This window comes from Rana temporaria, chromosome 7, assembly GCF_905171775.1.
Source record: "Rana temporaria chromosome 7, aRanTem1.1, whole genome shotgun sequence".
Taxonomy (NCBI): Eukaryota; Metazoa; Chordata; class Amphibia; order Anura; family Ranidae; genus Rana; species Rana temporaria.
The window spans coordinates 188233462-188256212 of NC_053495.1; the positions used below are offsets into that span (position 1 = coordinate 188233462).

The 22751-nt window shown below is 45.7% G+C and overlaps 2 protein-coding genes across 3 annotated transcripts in view; one reads left to right on the forward strand and one right to left on the reverse strand.

The window, feature by feature from the left end:
• AK5 (adenylate kinase 5) overlaps nt 1-1456 on the reverse strand; it is a 299264-nt gene extending 297808 nt beyond the window's left edge. Inside the window, exon 1 of the mRNA XM_040360665.1 lies at nt 1373-1456. The gene's annotated coding sequence lies outside the window, so the exon portion shown is untranslated. The remainder of the gene's footprint in view (nt 1-1372) is intronic.
• The window catches only part of PIGK (phosphatidylinositol glycan anchor biosynthesis class K), a 195895-nt gene continuing 174555 nt past the window's right edge, over nt 1412-22751 (forward strand). Inside the window, exons 1-3 of one of the 2 annotated variants that reach the window (XM_040360668.1) lie at nt 1412-1537; nt 3600-3653; nt 5825-5916. In XM_040360668.1, the coding sequence (XP_040216602.1) occupies nt 1424-1537; nt 3600-3653; nt 5825-5916 (260 nt within the window). In that variant the 5' untranslated portion in view covers nt 1412-1423. The remainder of the gene's footprint in view (nt 1538-3599; nt 3654-5824; nt 5917-22751) is intronic. The other variant, XM_040360667.1, reaches the window with a different exon arrangement.

Genomic DNA, 22751 nt, shown 5'->3' on the forward strand with positions numbered 1-22751 from the left:
CGGGATAGGGAATGAATTGATGTGGAATAAGGAATGTACAGCATGGAGGATAGAATGAATTGATGTGGAATAAGGAATGTATAGCATGAATGATGGAATGAGAGGATGTGGAATAAGGAATGTACAGCACGGGATAAGGAATGAGGTAATGTGGAATAGGGAATGTACAGCATGAAGGATGGAATGAGGTCATGTGGAATAAGGAATGTACAGCATGAAGGATGGAATGAGGTCATGTGGAATAAGGAATGTATAGCACGGGATAGGGAATTAAGTGATGTGGAATAAGGAATGTACAGCACGGGATAAGGAATGAGGTAATGTGGAATAGGGAATGTACAGCATGAAGGATGGAATGAAGTGATGTGGAATAGGGAATGTACAGCATGAAGGATGGAATGAGGTCATGTGGAATAAGGAATGTATAGCACGGGATAGGGAATTAAGTGATGTGGAATAAGGAATGTACAGCATGGAGGATGGAATGAGGTGATGTGGAATAAGGAATGTATAGCACAGGATAGGGAATGAATTGATGTGGAATAAGGAATGTATAGCACGGGATAAGGAATGAAGTAATGTGGAATAGGGAATGTATAGCATGAAGAATGGAATGAGGTGATGTGGAATAAGGAATGTATAGCATGAAGGATGGAATGAGGTAATGTGGAATAAGGAATGTATAGCACAGGATAGGGAATGAATTGATGTGGAATAAGGAATGTATAGCATGGGATAAGGAATGAAGTAATGTGGAATAAGGAATGTATAGCACAGGATAGGGAATGAATTGATGTGGAATAAGGAATGTATAGCATGGGATAAGGAATGAAGTAATGTGGAATAAGGAATGTATAGCATGAAGAATGGAATGAGGTAATGTGGAATAAGGAATGTATAGCATGATGGATGGAATGAGGTAATGTGGAATAAGGAATGTATAGCACTGGATAGGGAATGAGGTGATGTGGAATAGGGAATGTATATCACGGGATAGGGAATGTACAGCATGGGATAGGGAATGAGGTAATGTGGAATAAGGAATGTACAGCATGGGATAGGGAATGAAGTGATGTGGAATAAGGAATGTACAGCATGGAGGATGGAATGAGGTGATGTGGAATATGAATTGTATAGCACGGGATTGGAATTGAGGTAATGTGGAATAGGGAGTGCAAAGCATGGGTGACAAGTCTCTTTGGTTGCATGCGTAATGCGTTGAATGTAGATATTCTGGGCAACGAGGTAAAACGTGGCTCCCCTCAGCCAGATTCAGTATGGAGGTTTCGGTGCCGCACTGTATTGTACTATCTGGGCATGCTTGTACTTGTAGTCCCGCTGTATTTTGTATACAGAGCTCCCCTCCAGTTACCTCACAAACCCTCTGACAGCCGTGACCTCCCAGCGTGCACCGCGCGGTCACATGACAGGGAAGTCTTCTCTGTCATCGGGGAAGATGGCGGCGCTCTGTGTTGGATGCCGGCTGGTGTTTTGTGTTGTGTTTCTTGCATTGGGAGCCACATCTCAGTATGCAGAGGTTGGTGGGGGGCATCATTCTGTACTTCTGTGTACTGGGAGGACTGTCCAGAGGGGTTTGTCTGTGCTGGAGAGATGTAGGCTGGGAGAGCACCTGTACTGGGGGCGAAAGGAGGCTGGGAGTGGACTTGTAGTGGGTGTGAGGAGACCTGTACTGGGGCGGGGGAATGCTGGGAGGGGACCTGTACTGGGGGCGAGGGGTGTCTGGGAGGGGACCTGTACTGTGTGTGAAGGTACCTGTACTGGGGGTGAGGTGAGGGCTGGCAGGGAAATGCTGGGAGGGGACCTGTACTGGGGATGATGGGGGGCGGGGAAATGCTGGCAGGGGACCTGTACTGTGGTGGCTGGGAGGGGACCTGTACTGGGGGCGAGGGAATGCTGAGAGGGGACCTGTACTGGGGGCGAGGGAATGCTGGGAGGGGACCTGTACTGGGGGCGAGGGAATGCTGGGAGGGGACCTGTACTGGGGGTGAGGAGAGGCTGGGAGGGGACCTGTACTGGGGGTGAGGAGAGGCTGGGAGGGGACCTGTACTGGGGGTGAGGAGAGGCTGGGAGGGGACCTGTACTGGGGGTGAGGAGAGGCTGGGAGGTGACCTGTACTGGGGGAGAGGGGTGGTTGGGAGGTGACCTGTACTGGGGGAGAGGGGTGGTTGGGAGGTGACCTGTACTGGGGGAGAGGGGTGGTTGGGAGGTGACCTGTACTGGGGGAGAGGGGTGGTTGGGAGGTGACCTGTACTGGGGGAGAGGGGTGGTTGGGAGGTGACCTGTACTGGGGGAGAGGGGTGGTTGGGAGGTGACCTGTACTGGGGGAGAGGGGTGGTTGGGAGGTGACCTGTACTGGGGGTGAGGAGAGGCTGGGAGGTGACCTGTACTGGGGGTGAGGAGAGGCTGGGAGGTGACCTGTACTGGGGGTGAGGAGAGGCTGGGAGGTGACCTGTACTGGGGGTGAGGAGAGGCTGGGAGGGGACCTGTACTGGGGGTGAGGGGAGGCTGGGAGGGGACCTGTACTGGGGGTGAGGGGAGGCTGGGAGGGGACCTGTACTGGGGGTGAGGGGAGGCTGGGAGGGGACCTGTACTGGAGGTGAGGGGAGGCTGGGAGGGGACCTGTACTGGAGGTGAGGGGTGGTTGGGAGGGGACCTGTACTGGAGGTGAGGGGAGGCTGGGAGGGGACCTGTACTGGAGGTGAGGGGTGGTTGGGAGGGGACCTGTACTGGAGGTGAGGGGTGGTTGGGAGGGGACCTGTACTGGGGAAGAGTGGTGGTTGGGAGGTGACCTGTACTGGGGGAGAGGGGTGGTTGGGAGGTGACCTGTACTGGGGGAGAGGGGTGGTTGGGAGGTGACCTGTACTGGGGGAGAGGGGTGGTTGGGAGGTGACCTGTACTGGGGGCGGGGGAATGCTGGGAGAGGACCTGTACTGGGGGCGGGGGAATGCTGGGAGGGGAGCTGTACTGGGGGCGAGGGGTGACTGGGAGAGGACCCGTACTGGGGGCGAGGGGTGACTGGGAGAGGACCCGTACTGGGGGCGAGGGGTGACTGGGAGAGGACCCGTACTGGGGGCGAGGGGTGACTGGGAGAGGACCCGTTCTGGGGGCGAGGGGTGACTGGGAGAGGACCCGTTCTGGGGGCGAGGGGTGACTGGGAGAGGACCCGTTCTGGGGGCGAGGGGTGACTGGTAGAGGACCTGTTCTGGGGGCGAGGGATGAGTTGAAGGAGGTTGGGCTTTGACACCCACATGCTGCACATATGCGTTCATAGATGTTTGCACACTTGCTGCACGCTCCCAGCACAGTGACCGTGTTATCACAGATTGCTCCCGGTCTCTGGTAATGATTGGGAGCCAGTGGGATTGGCTCCCATACTGTGATAGCCAATCACGTGACTCTCTTAAAGGGACACGTGTGCGGGAGGCAGAAGGGGATGCACCTGACCTAACTAGGAAGTAGGAAGTGTCAGAATTGAAGCTCTAATGAAGACGGTGGATGATTTGCACTGGCATCTCTAGCTGTTTTTATATTACAATGTATCTCATTTGAAGTTAATTTTATCTTTTGTGTAATTCTAGAACAAGGCCGAACACTTCTTCAGAAGTGGACACACAAATAACTGGGCAGTGTTGGTAAGTATCCATTTCCTTCTATAACATATTATATTATATTGTATAAAGGTATGTGCTCTAACCCACCAGCTCTTTACTGAATGAAACCAAGCTTCTGATTTAGGAAAACTTTCCCCCAAAAAAGTTGACTGCCTGTCATGCTGATCCCCTTGCTTCAGTACTTTAAGACACTGACCTGAAACACGGTTGCTGATCAGTTTTTTTCCCCTTGATATTCTGCACAATCCATCAGCCCATGACTTTGGTAGTAAATCCAGATAACAGACAGGCAGCTTGTATTTCCTCTCTCTAGCGGCACCCCCTGTGTTTTCTCGTGTGCTTTAGTTCAGTAGTGATCTTCCTCCTCCAATGCCCCCCCCCATCTCTGCCACCATAATCCATTATCAGAGGATGCACATTACTACTGAACTGAAAGACAGAGACACAAGGGACACCTCTCAATGAAGGTAAGTAAGGTCCCTTATGCTTTTTTGCGTGTGTATACATGCATATATATTTTTTATTGTCAAAAGTATTAGTGCGCTTGCCTTTACACGCACATAAACTTTAATGGCGTCCCAGTCTTAACCACAAGGTTTAGGAGTGTGTCTATGGCAATGTTTGACCATTTTTCCAGAAGCGCATTTGTGAGGCACTGATGTTGGATGAGAATGCCTTGCTCATAGTCTCCACTCAAATTCATCCCAAAGGTGTTTTATCAGCTTGAGGTCAGGACTCTGTGCAGGCCAGTCATGTTCCTCCACCCCAAACTTGCTCATCCATGTCTTTATGGACTTTGCTTTGTGCACTGGTGCGCAGTAATGTTGGAGCAGGAAGGGGCCATCCCTAAACTGTTCCCACAAATTTGGGAGCATGAAATTGTCCAAAATGTCTTGGTTTGCTGACACCTTAAGGCTTGATGAGACCATTCCCAACATCCTCACCCATTCACCCATGCTACCAGTCATGTGACCTTTGCAGGGCACCGCTGACATCTTAACATCAATGTTCCCTGGGATGAGTGGATCTATTTTGCAATGCTCACCGCACTCTCACCGCAATCTCGCCCATGCCCCTCCTTGCCTCTTAATGGACAGCAAATGTCACTGTTTCCAGGGGATGAATGATGGTGCTACATGGGAGATTACTTTGGTGCAGTATTACAGGTAATAGGACTTGAAGTGATTGTAAATACTCCCCCCTAAAGAAAAAAAAAATCAACAGTTTTGTATACCCACCTGCTCTGAAATTGCACAGAGCAGCCCTGAACCTCCTCTTCTCAGGTCCCCCGATAGTGCTCCTGGCTCTTCCCCTGTTGCCAGTGCCCCAATAGAAAGTCGCTTTTATGCGGTCACTCATGCTGGCTCTGGTTCTATTGACACAGACAGCGGCACTCGCCCCCCCCCCCCCCTGCAACCACTTTCTTGTCACTGGTTTTGATTGACCACATTAGGAGGCAATGGCACCGTGTGCATTACATACGGAAGCAAGTCCGTCCCATTTCCTTGCTGTAGGATGTCCAGTATCATCATCCTCCCCAGCTTCACTGTTGGCCTTCCTCTTTCATTCATTGTATTTCTGCTATTTCAATCATGGAGGCTCAGCATCACACGTTGGCGTTCCTTAGGGTGCTTGGCATCCATCGGTATCACTCCCACCCCTTCATACTGCCATTCACTCATGAAAGCATTTTGATTCTTATAAATTAAATACTGTAAGTCCCTTCAAGATCCAACCCACTACTTGCATTAGGGTTGGGGGTTCTTGAGAGGAATACTGAGGCAGGGTGCTGTGATTCTTTCAGGAAGCTAGGTACAGCACCCTGCTATCACCTCCCACCAGCCATGATCTGCCTGCATAGAATAAAGAAGCACAGAGACCAAGTGATGATGTCACTGGGTGTAATCAAAATGGAAAGATTTTATTTAAAAATGTCATCAGCATGTTGGGAAAGGGGGTGGGGGTGTGAGAGGAGTCAGGGAAAGCAAGATATACACAGATTAAGCTTTAGCTTTAAGCCTGGAAGTTCAGCAGCTTCAGAGCTATTGAAATCTGCAGAGAGTGCCAAGAAGAAGGTGAGCATTACAATGAAAGCTGCATTTTTTTTTTGACAAGACATAAGGAATTAAACATATTGAGAAACTGAAGTTGAGCATTCAATATTCAGTATGTTAATTTTTTCTTCTTTCCAGGTCTGTACCTCTCGATTCTGGTTTAATTATCGTCATGTAGCAAATACTCTCTCGGTTTATAGAAGTGTGAAAAGACTTGGAATACCTGACAGGTAAGATTTTTTTCCTTCCAATTAACACCCTGTTGTCATAAATCTCCCTGCTCTTTGTCTCCATCATCGTTTAAACATGAAGGAGGGGGCCAGATTTCTAAGTGTAATGATTTGGGTTTGTTAGGTTAACGAAGAGGTGATTTTGAGCGTTTCCTGACTGTTGTAAGCACATTATTGCATTCAAAGTAATGTTATAGCATCCAGCAAATATTGGTTTGGCTCACGTTTGCACAATATATGTTTATTACAATTTTTTTGCCTTTAAAGAAGGGCTGCATGGTTTAGTAGGTTCTCTTTTTTTTTTTTTTTTTTATATGTATCTTTAGGGCTGGTTTACAGCAGATGCAGTCCAGTCCGTTTTTATTGTGCATAAAAAAAATGCATGGTTAGTGTTTAGCATGGATTAAAATGACCAGTTCACACCAGTGCAGTTAAATAAAAAAATGCAACATGTTCTACTTTTTTTTATTTTTTATGTGTGGAAGGCAGCAAAATGCCTCTCAAATGCACATACAATTACAATTGTCCTAAAAATATTAAATACAAATTGGGTGAAAAATGCACTGGGACACATCGAAAATACATAAAAAAACAAAACAAAAACACACCGGAATACCTCCAGAAACATGCATGCAGAAATTCCAGCTCTAAGACCCGTTTCACATGGGACGGAGTGGGTTGATATGGCGCACTCTGGATATAGCTGTCTAAAAAGAACAATACAATATATAAATGGAAAGTGGATGGGCAGGGAAGGGGATAAAAACACTATGATTTTAACCCCTTGATGTGGTGGCCACCTATTAAGCCTAAAGAAGGGACACGCATGTCCCTATCGCGAAGAGCCGCCCGCCAGCCTGAATCCCGGAAGTGACGACATTAGATCACAGAGCCTCCACGATCCCCATCCCAGCCGCCGGCCAGCGGCTGATAAAAGTCAGCAGCTGCACTTTAACTGCTGCTGACTTTTAAATGGGTGGAACTCCGCTTTAAGTATAAATGAAACCTTTTAAAGTGAAACTCCCTCTGGATACCCAGGGAACACAGCTACAACCTTCAGTAAATCCGGGGTAAAGTGCAAATGGTCTAATCTCTGCTCTCGGCCTCTCATTCACAAGGGACATTGCACTTTTGGAGCGTTCTTGTTGGATTGGGTCATGCCATTAGGATGGCTTCTTTGAGTATAGTGTAATCCTTATCAGCATCGGCCCAAAGATTGAGGGTTCAAATTTGTTATCATGCATAGTGCCTTATTCTGTCTAAGGCTAGGTTCACGCCTGTGCGTGTGCAGTTGAGGCATTTTTGGGTTGTGTTTTCTGGCGCTATTTGCATTTCTTCATCTGTGTTTTACAGGAAGTGTTGATGTTGCTAGGAGGTGTCTGTTCTGCAGGAAAACGCACCACAAATGCATTTTTCCTCCAAATTTAATGCAATTCCATTTGTCTATAGAGTCAAAACCGCACTGCGCTGCGTGTAAAAAAAAAAAAAAAAGTAAAAGTCCACTGCACCTTTCCAAAAAATGCAATGCAGAAGATGTGAATTGGACCAATAGGAAATAAGATTACATGAATTGTAGTTCATTGGATATGCAAACGCACTAAAAAATGCATAGATTGGGCTAGGTACACATCTGTGTGGGTGTTTCCTGCTCTGGGTCCACACCTGTTCCCGCAGTTACAACCACTTGCACAGAAAAATGTGCTTGTAATTTACGGGTACCATTAATCCTAATGGCACGTCGCACGCGCTGGAATATGCACCCGCACTGGGAACTGCCCTGCACTTACACTTCCCATGCGGACTGCGATTTCTAAAATGCTGCAGGGATTTTTTTTCTTTTTCCTTCATTTCGTGAGGCAATCAAATGAATGGGCTGCCATGCCCACGCAAAACGCGGCTTGCAGAGCTACATATGTGTGAACCTAGCTACATCTTCTCTGATCAAGGTTGAGATCTAATGAGATATTGTAGCTCGCTGCGGACAATAACACTAATGGGATCACTGTCGTTGGTGTCTTATGCTTTTCTGATTGCCTTTAGGGCTGTGTCTGGGTTCTAATAAATGGGTAAACTGCACTGATGTATCTTATAAACTGTAATCTGCTTAGGACTGTGGTAACTGGACGGGCTGTAATTGCAGGGATCTTGGCACTCTCTAGTGATTTGATGTACTTTATTTTTAGCAGTGTCTTTTACTCTGGTGAATAAATAGGCTGCCTTCTCAGTGGTGATGTTGGTATTCTTCAATGAATGGATAGGCTGAATTCCCAGTGATGACGTCCAAGGCATAGGTGTCAAACTGGCGGCCCTTCAGCTGTTGGCATTGCAGGGCTGACAGTTTCAGTCTAGGTTCACACTGCTGCGAATTCAAAATCGTGGTAAAATGCGCGATTTTACCGCGATTTCGCGGCTGCGATTTTGCCGCGATTTCGGCTGCGATTTAATGTAAATCGCGGCCCGAAATCGCAAAAAGTAGTACAGGAACTACTTTTTGAAATCGCAGATGCGGCGTCGCACTGATTAGGACAGTGCCATTGCCGACAATTGCCGCCGATTTGAGATGCGATTTGACATGTCAAATCGCATCTCAAATCGTTCCCAGTGTGAACCAGGGCTCAAGCATTCCTCACACAGGCAGAGACATGATGGGACTTGTAGTTCCACAACAGCTGGTGGGCCACCCGTTTGACACTCCTAGTAAGGGATACAGAGTAGGGCTGCAACTAACGATTATTTTCATAATCGATTAGTTGCCCGATTATTGTTACGATTAATCGGTTAATAACTTTGAAATTTGCATTTTTTTTTTTTTTGCCCAATTTGTTGGGCAGATTAAAAAACACAAATTGCTGCAAAAACGCATTATATGCTTTTCTGCAGCTTCTCCATTGAAGTATATTTGAATAAAAAAAAAATGAAATTGCACCGTTTTTGCCCTTTCCAAATACGCAGCAGCTGAAAAAGGCATAGATGTGTCCCATAGGAAACCATGTAAAAGAACTGTAGGGTGTTTCTGCAAAAAGCACCAAAAAACAAAGGCGTGACCCCAGGCCTGAGATGTTCAGTAACATAATGGGATTACAAAAACAAAAATTTGGACAAAAAGATCAAATAATTGCTACTGTAAGGGGTTAATTGTTTACTGTGGGACCGTGAAAGTGATATTTACAGTAGCAATTTGCTCTTTTTGTACCATAAAGGGATAATTTTATTTATTTTTTAACCCCATTATGTTACTGGCCGATTAATCGATTATGAAAATAGTAATCGATTAATTTCATAATCGACTAGTTGTCGATTTATTGATTAGTTGTTTCGGCCCTAATACCGAGTGCAGGGATCCAGCAACAGCATGGCTGACCAGATCGTTGTAGCTGTACTCTGACTACTGAAACCAGACTGTATATGATTAAATATTTTTATTCTGGCCATTAAAATTAAAAGCTTGCCTACCACTTAGGCACGTTTTTAGATGCATTCATAGACATGAGGCAGTTTTTCTGCTAAAAGTTCCTCTCTGGAGGGGTGTTTAGAGGCAGAAAAAAAAAATGTCCAATGCCTGTAATACAGGCTTTTTTTAGCTCAAGTGTGCATGAGGCCTTACTGGAATCAGCTGTCTACTGGAAAATACGAGCTGGTGGCCACTGGAACTACACCCTTCCGCCCCTTTCTCATGGGCGTCAAGCGTTCAGTCACGTTTTTTCAGTTTACATCAGTTAGCACATATGTCTTCAGTTCAGTTTACATCCTGTTTATTTAGGGTCCTTTCACACTAGCGGACCGTTCGTCCATTCATTACAAGTCTGTTAACGGACTTGTAATGACTCCCTATGGGATCGCGTCCGTTAGCGGATGGAGCATCCGCTAGCGTCCGCGTCTGTCGGGATCCGCTTTTGCGAACAGAAGAAACCCTATTTTTCTTCCGTTCGGCGGAACGGATCGGATGCAGACGGACAGACGGTCCGTCTGCATCCGATCCCCCATAGGGGAGAGCGGAGCAGAGACAGGGCGGTCTCTGCACTGTGTGCGGGGACCGCCCTATCCGCCGACAGCTCAGCGGGGATCCCCGCTGAGCTTTGGCGGACACACGGAGCGGACCCAGAAACGGTCCGCTCCGTGTGAAAGAGGCCTTAGGCAGTCCACAGATTGATTTTCTTTCCTTCCACCACAGTTGCAGGAAAGAAAATGACTTGATTTCCCCTCATCAACACAGGCAGTGCCAATGGAGGGGGGGGGGGGGCAGAACACCTCCCGCTGCGCTATTGTGTTCTGCCAGCAGGGCAGCGCAGGGAGCCCTCCCGGCCAGAAGAACAAAATGATTACTGCTAGCGGCTAAATTTGACCAGCTAGTTTATAGTTGGGAGCCAATTAGCTACCATGCACAGCTGCACCAGATTTTGCCCTCTCCGATATTAGTAAATCAACCCCTCTATGTCTATGGGTGAGCGGATGTAAACAGATGATCATCAATTTACATCAGCCTACCTCCGTGTCCGTTTAGGTCCATTTTTTTTTAAACGGAACAAGGCTGCATCCTTTTCCGTTTAGATGGATCTGAACAAATGTACACAGTGCAGAGACCACCCTGTCTCTCCTCCACTCTCCCCTATGGGGAATCGGATGCAGACGGACCGTCTGTCCGTCTGCATCCAATCCGTTCCGCCGGACGGAAGAAAAATAGGGTTTTCTTCCATCCGCAAAAGTGGATCCTGGTGGACGCGGATGGTCGCGGACGTTAGCGGATGCTCCATTTGCTAACGGACGCGATCCCATAGGGATGTATTACAAGTCCGTAAACAGACTTGTAATAAACGGACGAACGGAGCGGACGTGTGAAAGGACCCTAAATGTTGTCTGGGAAATAAAAAGGCAGTGTGTTTTCATTGGTGGTTTACATATTCTCTGGGGAATGGGTAGGCTGCACTCTCAGCCGGGATGTTGCTATTATCTAAAGCAGGTTTCTTCAAACTTTCTGTACAAAGGGACAGTTTACTGTCATCCAGACTCCAGGGAGCCGGACTGTGGCCATCGGGGGGTATAAAAAGTACCAGCATCAATTGGAGTAAACAATGCCCCATTGTTAGTGTCTTTGGTAGGAATTGTGCCCCATCATTGATGTTATTGGATATGGTTTTGTGTCTTTGGGAGGAATCGAGTCTCGTGGTTTTGTGTCTTTGGGAGGAATCGAGTCTCGTAGTTTGTGTCTTTGGGAAGAATCGAGTCTCATGGTTTTGTGTCTTTGGGAGGAATCGAGTCTCGTGGTTTTGTGTCTTTGGGAGGAATCGAGTATCATGGTCTTGTGTCTTTGGGAAGAATCGAGTCCCGTGGTTTTGTGTCTTTGGGAAGAATCGAGTCCCGTGGTTTTGTGTCTTTGGGAGGAATCGAGTCTCGTGGTTTTGTGTCTTTGGGAGGAATCGAGTCTCATGGTTTTGTGTCTTTGGGAGGAATCGAGTCCTGTGGTTTTGTGTCTTTGGGAGGAATCGAGTCCTGTGGTTTTGTGTCTTTGGGAGGAATCGAGTCCCATGGTTTTGTGTCTTTGGGAGGAATCGAGTCTCATGGTTTTGTGTCTTTGGGAAGAATCGAGTCTCATGGTTTTGTGTCTTTGGGAAGAATCGAGTCCTGTGGTTTTATGTCTTTGGGAGGAATCGAGTCCCATGGTTTTGTGTCTTTGGGAGGAATCGAGTCTCATGGTTTTGTGTCTTTGGGAAGAATCGAGTCCTGTGGTTTTGTGTCTTTGGGAAGAATCGAGTCCCGTGGTTTTGTGTCTTTGGGAGGAATCGAGTCCCGTGGTTTTGTGTCTTTGGGAGGAATCGAGTCCCATGGTTTTGTGTCTTTGGGAGGAATCGAGTCCTGTGGTTTTGTGTCTTTGGGAAGAATCGAGTCCTGTGGTTTTGTGTCTTTGGGAAGAATCGAGTCCTGTGGTTTTGTGTCTTTGGGAGGAATCGAGTCCCGTGGTTTTGTGTCTTTGGGAGGAATCGAGTCCCGTGGTTTTGTGTCTGGGAGGAATCGAGTCCCGTGGTTTTGTGTCTTTGGGAAGAATCGAGTCCCGTGGTTTTGTGTCTTTGGGAAGAATCGAGTCCCGTGGTTTTGTGTCTTTGGGAAGAATCGAGTCCCGTGGTTTTGTGTCTTTGGGAGGAATCATTCCCCCCCCGGGGGCCATATAAAAGCAAGAGAAGGGCCACATCTGGCCCCCGGGCCAAAGTTTGGAGACCACTGATCTAAAGAATGGGATTTTTTGCTGGTCTGTGGGGAATGGATAGGCTATGTTCTCATGGTTTTATTTGGCTGGTCTGGGGTCGGGGAAATGGATAGGATAAGTTCCTTGCGGTTTTTGTCAGTTTGAGGGGAATGGGTAGGCTGTGTTCTTTGGGTGTTTTTGGTGCTCTATGGTGGGATAGGTAAGGCGATATCAGGAAAATGGATACCCTCCATATTACAGTATGTTGTGTGTTTTTTTTTTTTTTGTATTGTCACTTTTCTTTATGGCATACAAAGGTTACACTCTCAGTGATGCTGCTGATCTCTAGGGAATGGATAGGCTCCATTCTAGCTGATGTCACTCTTCTCTAATCATGGTGACAAGACTGGTCTCTGTGGAGAGAACAAAAAGAAAATGTAACAAAGTGCTAAAGGTCCATAGTATAGAACATAATGTGTAGGAAATGCACTTAAAATATCTAATGTATTTTAGTGAATACATTTGGGGAAAAAACAAAAATAATAATCTTGTAATAACCAGGGCTTAACGTAGAATGAGCCGACAGCTATTGTATCTCCCCACAATAGTTTTGAGAACAGAAAGTACGGCACATTTGCTTGTTGTGCTTTTTATGGCACAGATAACTGCGGATAAAAAGAAAGTGCTTTACCACATCGGGGACTATACTCGAAAGGGGAAGGATCATCGTTCAACAGCCGGCAGAGAACACATTATTCACACATTAAAGGGTAATGCTTTGTTTTCCATCTCCCTTCCTTTTTTTTATTGTTCTGGCAAAGATTAGATACTCTCAAATCTCCGCACATTGAGTTTTGTGCTCTGTGTGCTCATTTAACAGCCACGCGCCTCGTCTTTAAAAACTGAGCTATTGAGCGCATCTGGAAGGCTTGATGCTTCTTTCGGAATCTTGTATAAAGATGGTTAAAGCGGGAGTTCACCCAAAAATCAACTTTCTGCAGTTAGATCCAGCATACTGCTGACATCTGCAGTATGCTGGTCTTTTTTTTTTTTTTTGGTACTTATCGTTTTAGCAGTAATTCTTCTATGCCTCCGAGCGGGGATTACTTCCTGGTATAGGCGTTCCCTTCAAGACAAGCAAGTTGATTGACAGCCTTCGATAGCGCATCACGGCTTCCGAAGATACACGAGTGACGCTCGGCAATTTACGGCGCCTGCGCAGTCAGCGCTACACGGCAGGTGCAGGCGCCCTAAACAGCTAAGTGTCACCTCGGCTGTTTTCGGAAGCCGTGACGCGCTATCGAAGGCCGTCAATCAACTTGCTTGCCTTCCCACAAAGGATTCCCCGCTCGGAGCCATAGAAGAAATACTGCTATAACGATAAGTACCAAAAAAAAAAAAAAAGACCAGCATACTGCAGCCTGTATTAACGATCACATACTTCTCTCTCAGATCAGTGTGCATTCCTTCACAGATGCAGATGACCTGCAGTTGAGCTCCTCCTGAGCTGCATAAAGCTGCACTCCCACTACTTTGTGCTTTTGTGTCCGAACTGCTTTATTACCCATACAGAGTACATAGATCCCTAAACTTGTATAGGAGCACCAGGGCCGGGACAAGGGGTGGGCGCAGTGAAAAAGGGGAGGAAAAAATTAACGCAGGGTTGTACACCAATTCTATGGCATGTATTAATAGTGGGGGAGGGTGGCGCAATTCTGGATCCTTGCCCTGGATGCCGAACAACCCTGTCCCAGTACTGAGGAGCACCAATCAATGCCAGTGTTATACTTAAAAGGGTGCATTAAGGTGAAGAAACTTAAAAAATTGACTGCCCCCCCCCGTTTTTACTCACCTGAGCCCGATCGTTCCCTCGGTGGAGTCACACTGTACCTCTCTGCCTCTCTTTTGGAAGAATGGTCAAACATTCCCATAGACGCACTCCTTAACCTTGTGGACAGCCTTCCCAGAAGAGTTGAAGCTGTTATAGCTGTGAAGGGTGGGCCAACTCAATATTAAACCCTACTGACTAATACTGGGATGCCATTAAAGTTCATGTAAAGGCAGGCGTCCCAATACTTTTGACAACATAGTTTATTTTTGCTTAAAAAATATTGTACTTTTTTATTTTACAGGAGTCTGCAGAGCATAGCACCTGCGGATCAGTCGCTCAAGGGTGCAATGTCAGGCTCCTGGAGACAATCACTACAGCTCTGTATGGGCTGTCCGTTTCAGAGCTGTAAGAAGTGTGAATGGACTACAAGTGCATTGATCAGCACGCTTGCAGTACATTGACTGCGGTCAGAGGCGGCTCTAGGCTTTGTGAGGCCTAGAGCGTAACTTGGACACGAGGCCCCACTCACGCCTGTAATGTTAAAAATTAATTGCATAGATTGCATATATTAAGCGCCTTAAAGTGCTGGTGTCGGTGCACTCTTTCTCAGCACTGGCATCGGCATGTTCTCAGTGCTGGTGTCGGGGCATTTTTTCTCAGTGCCCCCCCCCCCCCAGGGGAGATGAAGGGGGGGGGTCCCTGTCCTCAGGGGGGCAGAGCTCTGGATGGGGAGGACTCTGGGCTGAGCGGCGCTGCATGGGGAAGGTTCGAGGGACATGGAGGAGCCGGTGACCGGCCGAACACACAAGTAGGGAATGTGACACAGAGCAGCCAGTGCAGTAGAGGTGGGATCTGTGCTACTCGCCCCGTCCTCCAGCCACCTGGGCGCTGCTATTACTACCCACCTCTAGCTCTTTAATTCGGCAAATTAGGTGGTCGCAAGTCCCCTGTGGGTGCGAGGCCTTAGGCAACCGCCTAATTAGAGAGCCGCCTCTGACTGCGTTGGCAAATGTGACCTGTAGTATATTCATTCACAGATTCCTGTGAATGACATGGCTATGTGGGGCAATAATAGTTGTTACTGGGGAGAGGAACCCATGTCCGCCTTCACAGACGAGGGGAGGGACTAAGGAGGGGGAAGGGTCTGCTTGTACATGTTGCACCCTAAATACGGGTGTAACATGTTGAAAAGGTGAACCTCCGCTCTTCTAAGATCTATGCTGACTAACCTGGGAGATCTCCCCCAGCCCTCCCCCGCTAGCTGTCACAATCTGCAAAAAATGCGCTGCCCTATCGGTGTTCTGTGAATGGGAAGACTACAAGGTTGGAAAGCCTTTGTGGCTGTCGGCTTGTAGTTCTCAATGAACTTTCATGGCACTGTTGAGAGTTGTGGTAGTTCATTAAGTCTTCCTGTCAGTGTAACTGCCTGGCTGTATCGGCGGTATGGCCAGACAGATACACAGACAGGACCATAACATTGCACCCACAATCTGCTATTCGTGGGTGCAATGCTTTTATAGGTCCATTGCAAAAAATAATAATGCATATTTTTTTTTACCTGCAAAAAAATTGCATTTTTTTATTTTATTTTTTTATTTATGAAGGTGAACTTATCCTTTTTAAATGGAAGTATTATTTGGAGCTAGTTGCTCCCTAATGAGTCTAAATAGGAAGACTGAAAGAAATTCAGATTATTCACACTTCACTTTTCCAATTCTATTCATGTTTTATATTGTATAAATCACAGCAAAGTAGATTAACAACATGAATTTTCATGAAGTGCTTTAGGTATCCTTGGAAACAACAGGAATTTACAACAATTCATGTTAGTGCAAATCCGCACATGTAACACATCTACAAATCTTTCAAATGCATTGTGAGAAGACATTTACATAATGTGTAGTTTTAGGCAAACCTGGGATTTTAGTCCTTTTTCCTGGATATGACTTTCCTGGTCACCCAAACTCCACTATATAACATTCAACAAAATCAACTTCATTGTTTTTCCTTATTAATCCTTTTGATTTATGGGTTGTTGGCCAGTTTTCTGCATTATGTGTTGCAAACCAAACAATTACAACTTAATTGCAGTTTATTTGGAGTGGCAGGTCTCCCAGCAACAGATGGCATGTTGTATTGCTGCTAAAATCTAGAACAGAGGTCTCCAAACTGCGTCCCGGGGGCCAGATATGGCCCTTTGCATGCCTTTATCTGCTCTTTGGGGCACTATTTCTCCCACTGATACAAGGCACTAGTCCTCTCACTGACGTCAAGAATGGGGCATAATTCCTGTCACTGATGCCAGCAATGGGGCACTATTCCTTCCCATGATACCAACAGTGGGGCAATGTCCCCCTCTAATATCAATGATGGGGCACTATTCATACCACTAACCCCCACAATGGGGCTCTATTTTTCTCACAGACACCAATGACGGGACACTATTCCTCCCACTGACACTCCCACTGACACTGATGATGGGGCAGACCTGATGTTCCCTGTCCGCTGGCCACCCGTGATCGCTCCACAGAGACGGTAAACAAAGCAGATCCCCATTCTGACAGGGAAGTACACAGAGATCTTCTGTGTTGTTCTTGTCAGTCCATCCCCCACACAGTTATAATGCATTTGCAGGGAACACAGTTAACCTTTTGATTGTCCCCTGATGTTGACCCCTTCCCTGCCAGTGTCAGTCATACTTTTTTTTTTTTTTTTTTTTTTTTTTTTTTTAGCACCCTAACTGTATTGGTGTTGCTGGTGTCAGATTTGTCCGCCGCAATGTCGCGGTCCAGCTAAAAATCACCACCATTACTAGTAATATATATATATATATATATATATATATATATACATATACATATATACATATATACATATACATACATACATACATACATACATACATACATACATACATACATACATACATACACACACACACACACACACACACACACACACACACACATACATACATACATACATACATACATACACACACACTTGACAAATTTGCTTGGAATCTAGGACCCAGCTAAAAAAGTTAGGAGCCAGAAAATGCACCCTGTCCCGATGAGCTTGCGCGCAGAAGCGAACACATATGTGAGCAGCGCCCGCATATGTAAACGGTGTTCAAACCACACATGTGAGGTATTGCCGCGATTGGTGGAGCCCTCCTCTGTAACTCAAAACATGCAAAGATTTTTTTAAACGTCGCCTATGAAGATTTTAAAGGGTAAAAGTTTGTCGGCATTCCACGAGCGGACGCAATTTTAAAGCGTGACATGTTGGGTATGAATTTACTCGGCGTAACATTATCTTTCATAATATTAAAAAAAATGGGGATAACTTTACTGTTGTGTTATTTTTTAATTAAAAAAAAGTGTAATTTTTTCCCAAAAAAGTGCGCTTGTAAGACCGCTGCGCAAATACGGCGTGACAGAAAGTATTGCAACGATCGCCATTTTATTCTCTAGGGTGTTAGGATAAAAAAATATATATATAATGTTTGGGGGTTCCAATTAGAGGGAAGAAGATGGCAGTGAAAAATAGTGAAAAATGACATTAGAATTGCTGTTTAACTTGTAATGCTTAACTTGTAATACTAACGGCCACCACCAGATGGCGCCAGCTCACATCTGGTGGTAATAACTTGTTATACCAACGGCTCACCACCAGATGCCCACCTTCCAAGCCAAGTCGCCAGGACACTATTTCTAGTCGCCCTGGCGACCGGGATTTGTCGAGCCCTGATATATATAAAATCCATAAATCCCATGGTTTGTAGACGCTATAACTTTTGCTCAAAACAATCAAAATACGATTCTTTTTTTTTTTTTACCAAAAATATGTAGCAGAATACATATTGGCCTAAATTGATGAAGAAATTTAGATTTACTTTTTTTCGATACCGGATTTATCGGTGTATAACACGCATAAAGCAAATTTTATTTGGGTACAGCGTCGCCTGACCACGCAATTGTCCATTAAAGTAACAGTGCTGTATCGCAAAAAATGGCCATGAAGGGGGGTAAACCTTCCAGGGCTGAAGTGGTTTGTGGTGCTCAGATGCAGTGTAGCTCCACTTAAGCATGTTAGAATCTAACAAACCATTTGTTTTCCACATTCTTGCACATTTGTTCTACCTGCATAGGAAAGCGTTCTTTTCTCCCCCCCCGCGCCCCATCCATTAAGTCTTTGATGCTGTGAGTCGTTATGAAAATTAAACAGCTAGTTTTAATGAACTCCACTTTCAAGGCTTTGATGCGAGGCCTGGCTGAATAATTAAAGTTAGTAAATTTAATGCATTCTGTTTTTATAGGTGACCTACAAAACAAATTTACATTTTGTACAAGGATGACTGTGTGATATTCTTCTAAAATTTAGCATACGTGTTTGTGAAGTATGTAAGTGCTCAAGTTTGATGCTTCCCATTAAAACCCTCATCAGCCAGGAGGACTGGAAACTTGATTGGTAACCAATGTAATTAGTTTGTGATTTTGTATTTACCAGCATATTAAAGAACAGAAAGCTTGTTACTGTACAGATGCTGGTTTAACTTTACTGCTTGATGGATCACCTTTCTAAGTGGTAAGAGATGATGAAGCTTATTAAAGAATCTCAACCAACATCTCATCCTGTCCCCAGGCAACAAAGTGCATTTAGCACTTTGTCTGGTCCTAGATGGTATTGTTCCTGAGATAGCATGGTCAACTATATGACAATTATTTCAGCAAAGAGGCAATTATTTAAAGAGAGTGAGCGACAGCGTGTTTCTAAGGAACTAAGGGCCAAATTCACGTAGAATCGCGGCGGCGTAACTTATCCTAGATAAGTTACACCGCTGCAATTTTTCATCGCAAGTGCCTGATTCACCAAGCACTTGCGATGAAAACTACGCCCGCGGCCTCCGGCGCAAGGCAGGCCAATTCAAATGGGCGTGTGCCATTTAAATTAGGCGCGCTCCCGACCTACTGCGCATGTTCTGTTTCCTAACTCCCACCGTGCTTTGCGCGCCGTGACGTAATTTTTGTGAAAGGCGACGCGCGTAGCGTACTTCCGTATTCCCGGACGGCTTACGCAAACGACGTTAAATTTTGAATTTCGACGCGGGAACGACGGCCATACTTTAGACAGCAATACTCTTGCTGACTAAAAGTTAAGGCACCAAAAAAAAAGTGTAACTTTGCGACGGGAAACTAGACTAGCGGCGACGTAGCGAACGCGAAAAACCGTCGTGGATCCGCCGTAACTCCTAATTTGCATACCCGACGCTGGTTTACGACGCGAACTCCCGCCAGCGGCGGCCGCGGTATTGCATCCTAAGATCCGACAGTGTAAAACTATTACACCTGTTGGATTTTAGGGATATCTATGCGTAACTGATTCTATGAATCAGTCGCATAGTTAGAAACAGGGATACGACGGCGTATCAGGAAAAACGACGTTGTATGCCTTTTGTGAATCTGGCCCTAGGAGCATTATGCAGAGACGAGCCCAGTCACTAGGTTAAGTTGCACAATGTCCCTGGTTGCTAGGGTGCAGACGGCCTGGCTGCCTGTGTCTTAGCAACCAAAGACACCACTTGGCCCTGTGCTACATAACATATGGCCACATACAGCAAACAACCTGCATCCTAGCAATCGGTGATGCTGTGCGACCCTCTCTATGTGTGCCGATTTTATGTTATGTATCCTTGGAAATATACATGTTTTGGCTGTACACTTACACTGGCCATACACTGTAAATTTTGTCAGATTCCTGAGGAACCGGCCAAAAATAATTTAATGGGTGGCCCTGCCAGCCCAGCTCCATTCGTCAAATGTCAATCGTTGAATTTGACATTTGACAAAGGACCCTGCTGGGAAATTTTAGGCTGAACAACGGGATTGGCTGTCAAAATACAATAGCAAAGTGAGAGATTCGTCCATCCACACTTTATAGTATGGATTAAATTGGTAGAACAAAGGGAGGGAGACGGCTCGACCACTCTAGTGTAGCGAGTTCCGACAAGGTTTGATTACAAAGACAAGTTAAATGAATACTCGCAAAAGTATAAAAACACACTATATATATATATATATATATATATATATATATATATATATATATATATATATATATATATATATATATATATATAGTGTGTAAATATTAATGAGTGAGCCTGGGGTGGAGGCACAGTCCTCAAAGGGTGCAGATGGATGGATGATGAGCTGCACAAAGTCCACATCTCGGTTTAGGAGATATTCCAGTGAGCAGCAGCCAGTAACGTCTCCGGCGCATGTGCTCTGAAGAATTTGCATACCCATGTGCCGTGCCCTGGGCTCCCATGCGCGTCGCAACGCAGCCATTTAGATAGCCGGAGCCTGTGAAGATTGATGATTTTTCCTTTTTATATATATATATATTTTTTTTTTATCTAGTCTCTCTTATAATTCACATGTACTGTATATTGTAGCTTATAACTTCATGTGTTCATTAAATGCATGATATGTCACTGACGGTGTACTGTATATTGTCACAGATACTAATTTGGGGTTGGCATAGTTATCTTAACAGAATTCAAGATTGAATCCCTGTCAGCGGTGACAGGGCGCCACTGGAGGGATCCATTCTAAAGTCTGACATACTGTAATGTGCTAGTATGTGTTGCTTTCGAGCAAATTATGGCTTGAAACTGCAGGTTTTTTTTTTTCTTCTTTAACTTTACTACTGATTTATAAGAAATCAACATTTTTTTTTTTTCAGCCTTCAGTGATTGGCTAGCTTTAATTATTTGTTATGTGTTTGGGCTTTCACTGCCTCAACAAAAGAGTTAGTGGAACTTGGGGGCAACCCTCTAGCTGACAAGCCCTCTCTAAGTGCTGGTTCACACTAGTGTGATGCGGGAACCCAACAAATCCAGTGCGGATTCCCGCATTGCACCTGAATCACACAGTGGTTCACACTGAGATCTGCAAAACCACTGTGGGTGTCAATGTAAAGTTAAGGACCCCTCCAGATTTGTCAGCAGATCTCAGTGCAAACTGTGAAACGGTGCAGGAATGGGATCGCATAGATGTGAAGACCCATGTGATCCGATTCCAGTGCGGACCAAAAAAAGGGACCTGCATTTTGGTGTGAATATATTTTCAACCATGCAGTTTGTATGGCTGAAATCGTATCGCACGGACCTCGCATGTGATCTGAACAGCAATGCAGTGCAAATCACATGCGATGTCTGGCATCGCACTAGTGTGAACCGGGCCTAAGACACGCGCACATAAGTGGGGGCAACTAAGCCCTGCCTCAGTTCAACAATAGTAACGCCCACAAATCGGGCTTATATCAGGGAAGTAGCAGAGAGGCTGAAAAGCAAGGAACACCAAAGGGATTTTCCTCACGTTTCAATAGAGGTCTAATGCGGATATTTAGACATGAATGGAATTGTATTTAATTTTTTAATGCTCATGAGAGTTTAAAATATGACTAAAGGCAAAACCTTTTTTTTTTTTTTGTCATTTTGGATAGAATGCAGAGGGATTGGAACGCTTGTCAGTTTTTGCCCTGAGATTCACCCCTCTCTATTTGTTCTGTTCACCATTTTATCATTCAAAGTGAAAGTAAAAGAAAATCCCAAATTGTGGGTTGTCCCCAGAAAAGTAATAGTGGGGAAATCTTATGGAGACACTAGTTCTGGTGACCTGGGGGTCCCCAAGGAGTTCCCTTAATTTTGCAGCGATTTCCTCTCACTTCCTGTTTTGATATGGGACAGGAAGTGAAGGGAAACCTCCCCGATAGAACACAGATGGCAAAACAAAATCTTACAAGGGTTTTAACCAGTGGGGCCCATCCATATATGGGCGCAGGGGCGCCGCCCCCCTAATCCATGCTTCCAGACCCTAATCTACATGCAGGATGCCGGACACATGAATTCTAATGGGGTGTGTGTGTTTTTTTTAAGCGCATGATTAGAGACTGAGGCTTTAACTGGCTTCAATAAAGGTTGAGCTCAGGGGCGCAGAGCCATGAGACCACCCAGTTGTGTGACAATAGAGAATCAATATTTGCTCTTGTCTTTCTGATTCTCCTCCCGGACAATCAGGAAGTGGGTCCTGATACTCCATTACCCTATTGGCCAGAATATAAGGGCTCCCAGTCAATCGTGTCTCAGGACCCACTTCCCATTTGGCCAGGAGGAGAATCAGAAAGACGATCAGAATATCCTCCTCCTCTGCCTCCTAAGGTAAGGAAACCTCCGATCGCTGCCTGGGGGTTGGGAGGGGGGGGCACATGTAAGGTGTTTGTTTTCTGCCCGCCCCCCCAAAATATTGATCACCAGCCGTCACTGGTTATAACCCTCCCTTGCTCTATCCAAAATGGGGGGGGGGGGGGGGGGGGGGGAAAAGCTTTGACTATAGTTTTTACTTTAATTATTCAGTGACCAGAATGGAGGATGAGGGGGGGCAAAAGAAGCTGCATAGTTGAATAAGGAAACGCAGGTATTACATCATTTTTTTGCTTGATGGTTTACCTTAATGAAAAACTATAATACATTTTGTCTTTTTTTTTTTTTTACATTTTAAAGCGGTGGTTCCCCCTAAAACAAATGTCTAACAATAGATTCGTAAGACCCGTTACACTGCGGGTAGGCTGGCTTTTTTTTTTTTTCGTACATACCGAGATCTCGCCGTCTCGTCCCTTGGCGGTGGGCGTTCCTAGTTGATTGACGTTCCTCGGACGGGCGCATACGTGACGTCACGACTTTCCGACAGAAGCCGAACGTCATTGCGCAGGCGCCGTATAGAGTCGGCTCTATACGCGCCTGCGCAGCGACGTTCGGCT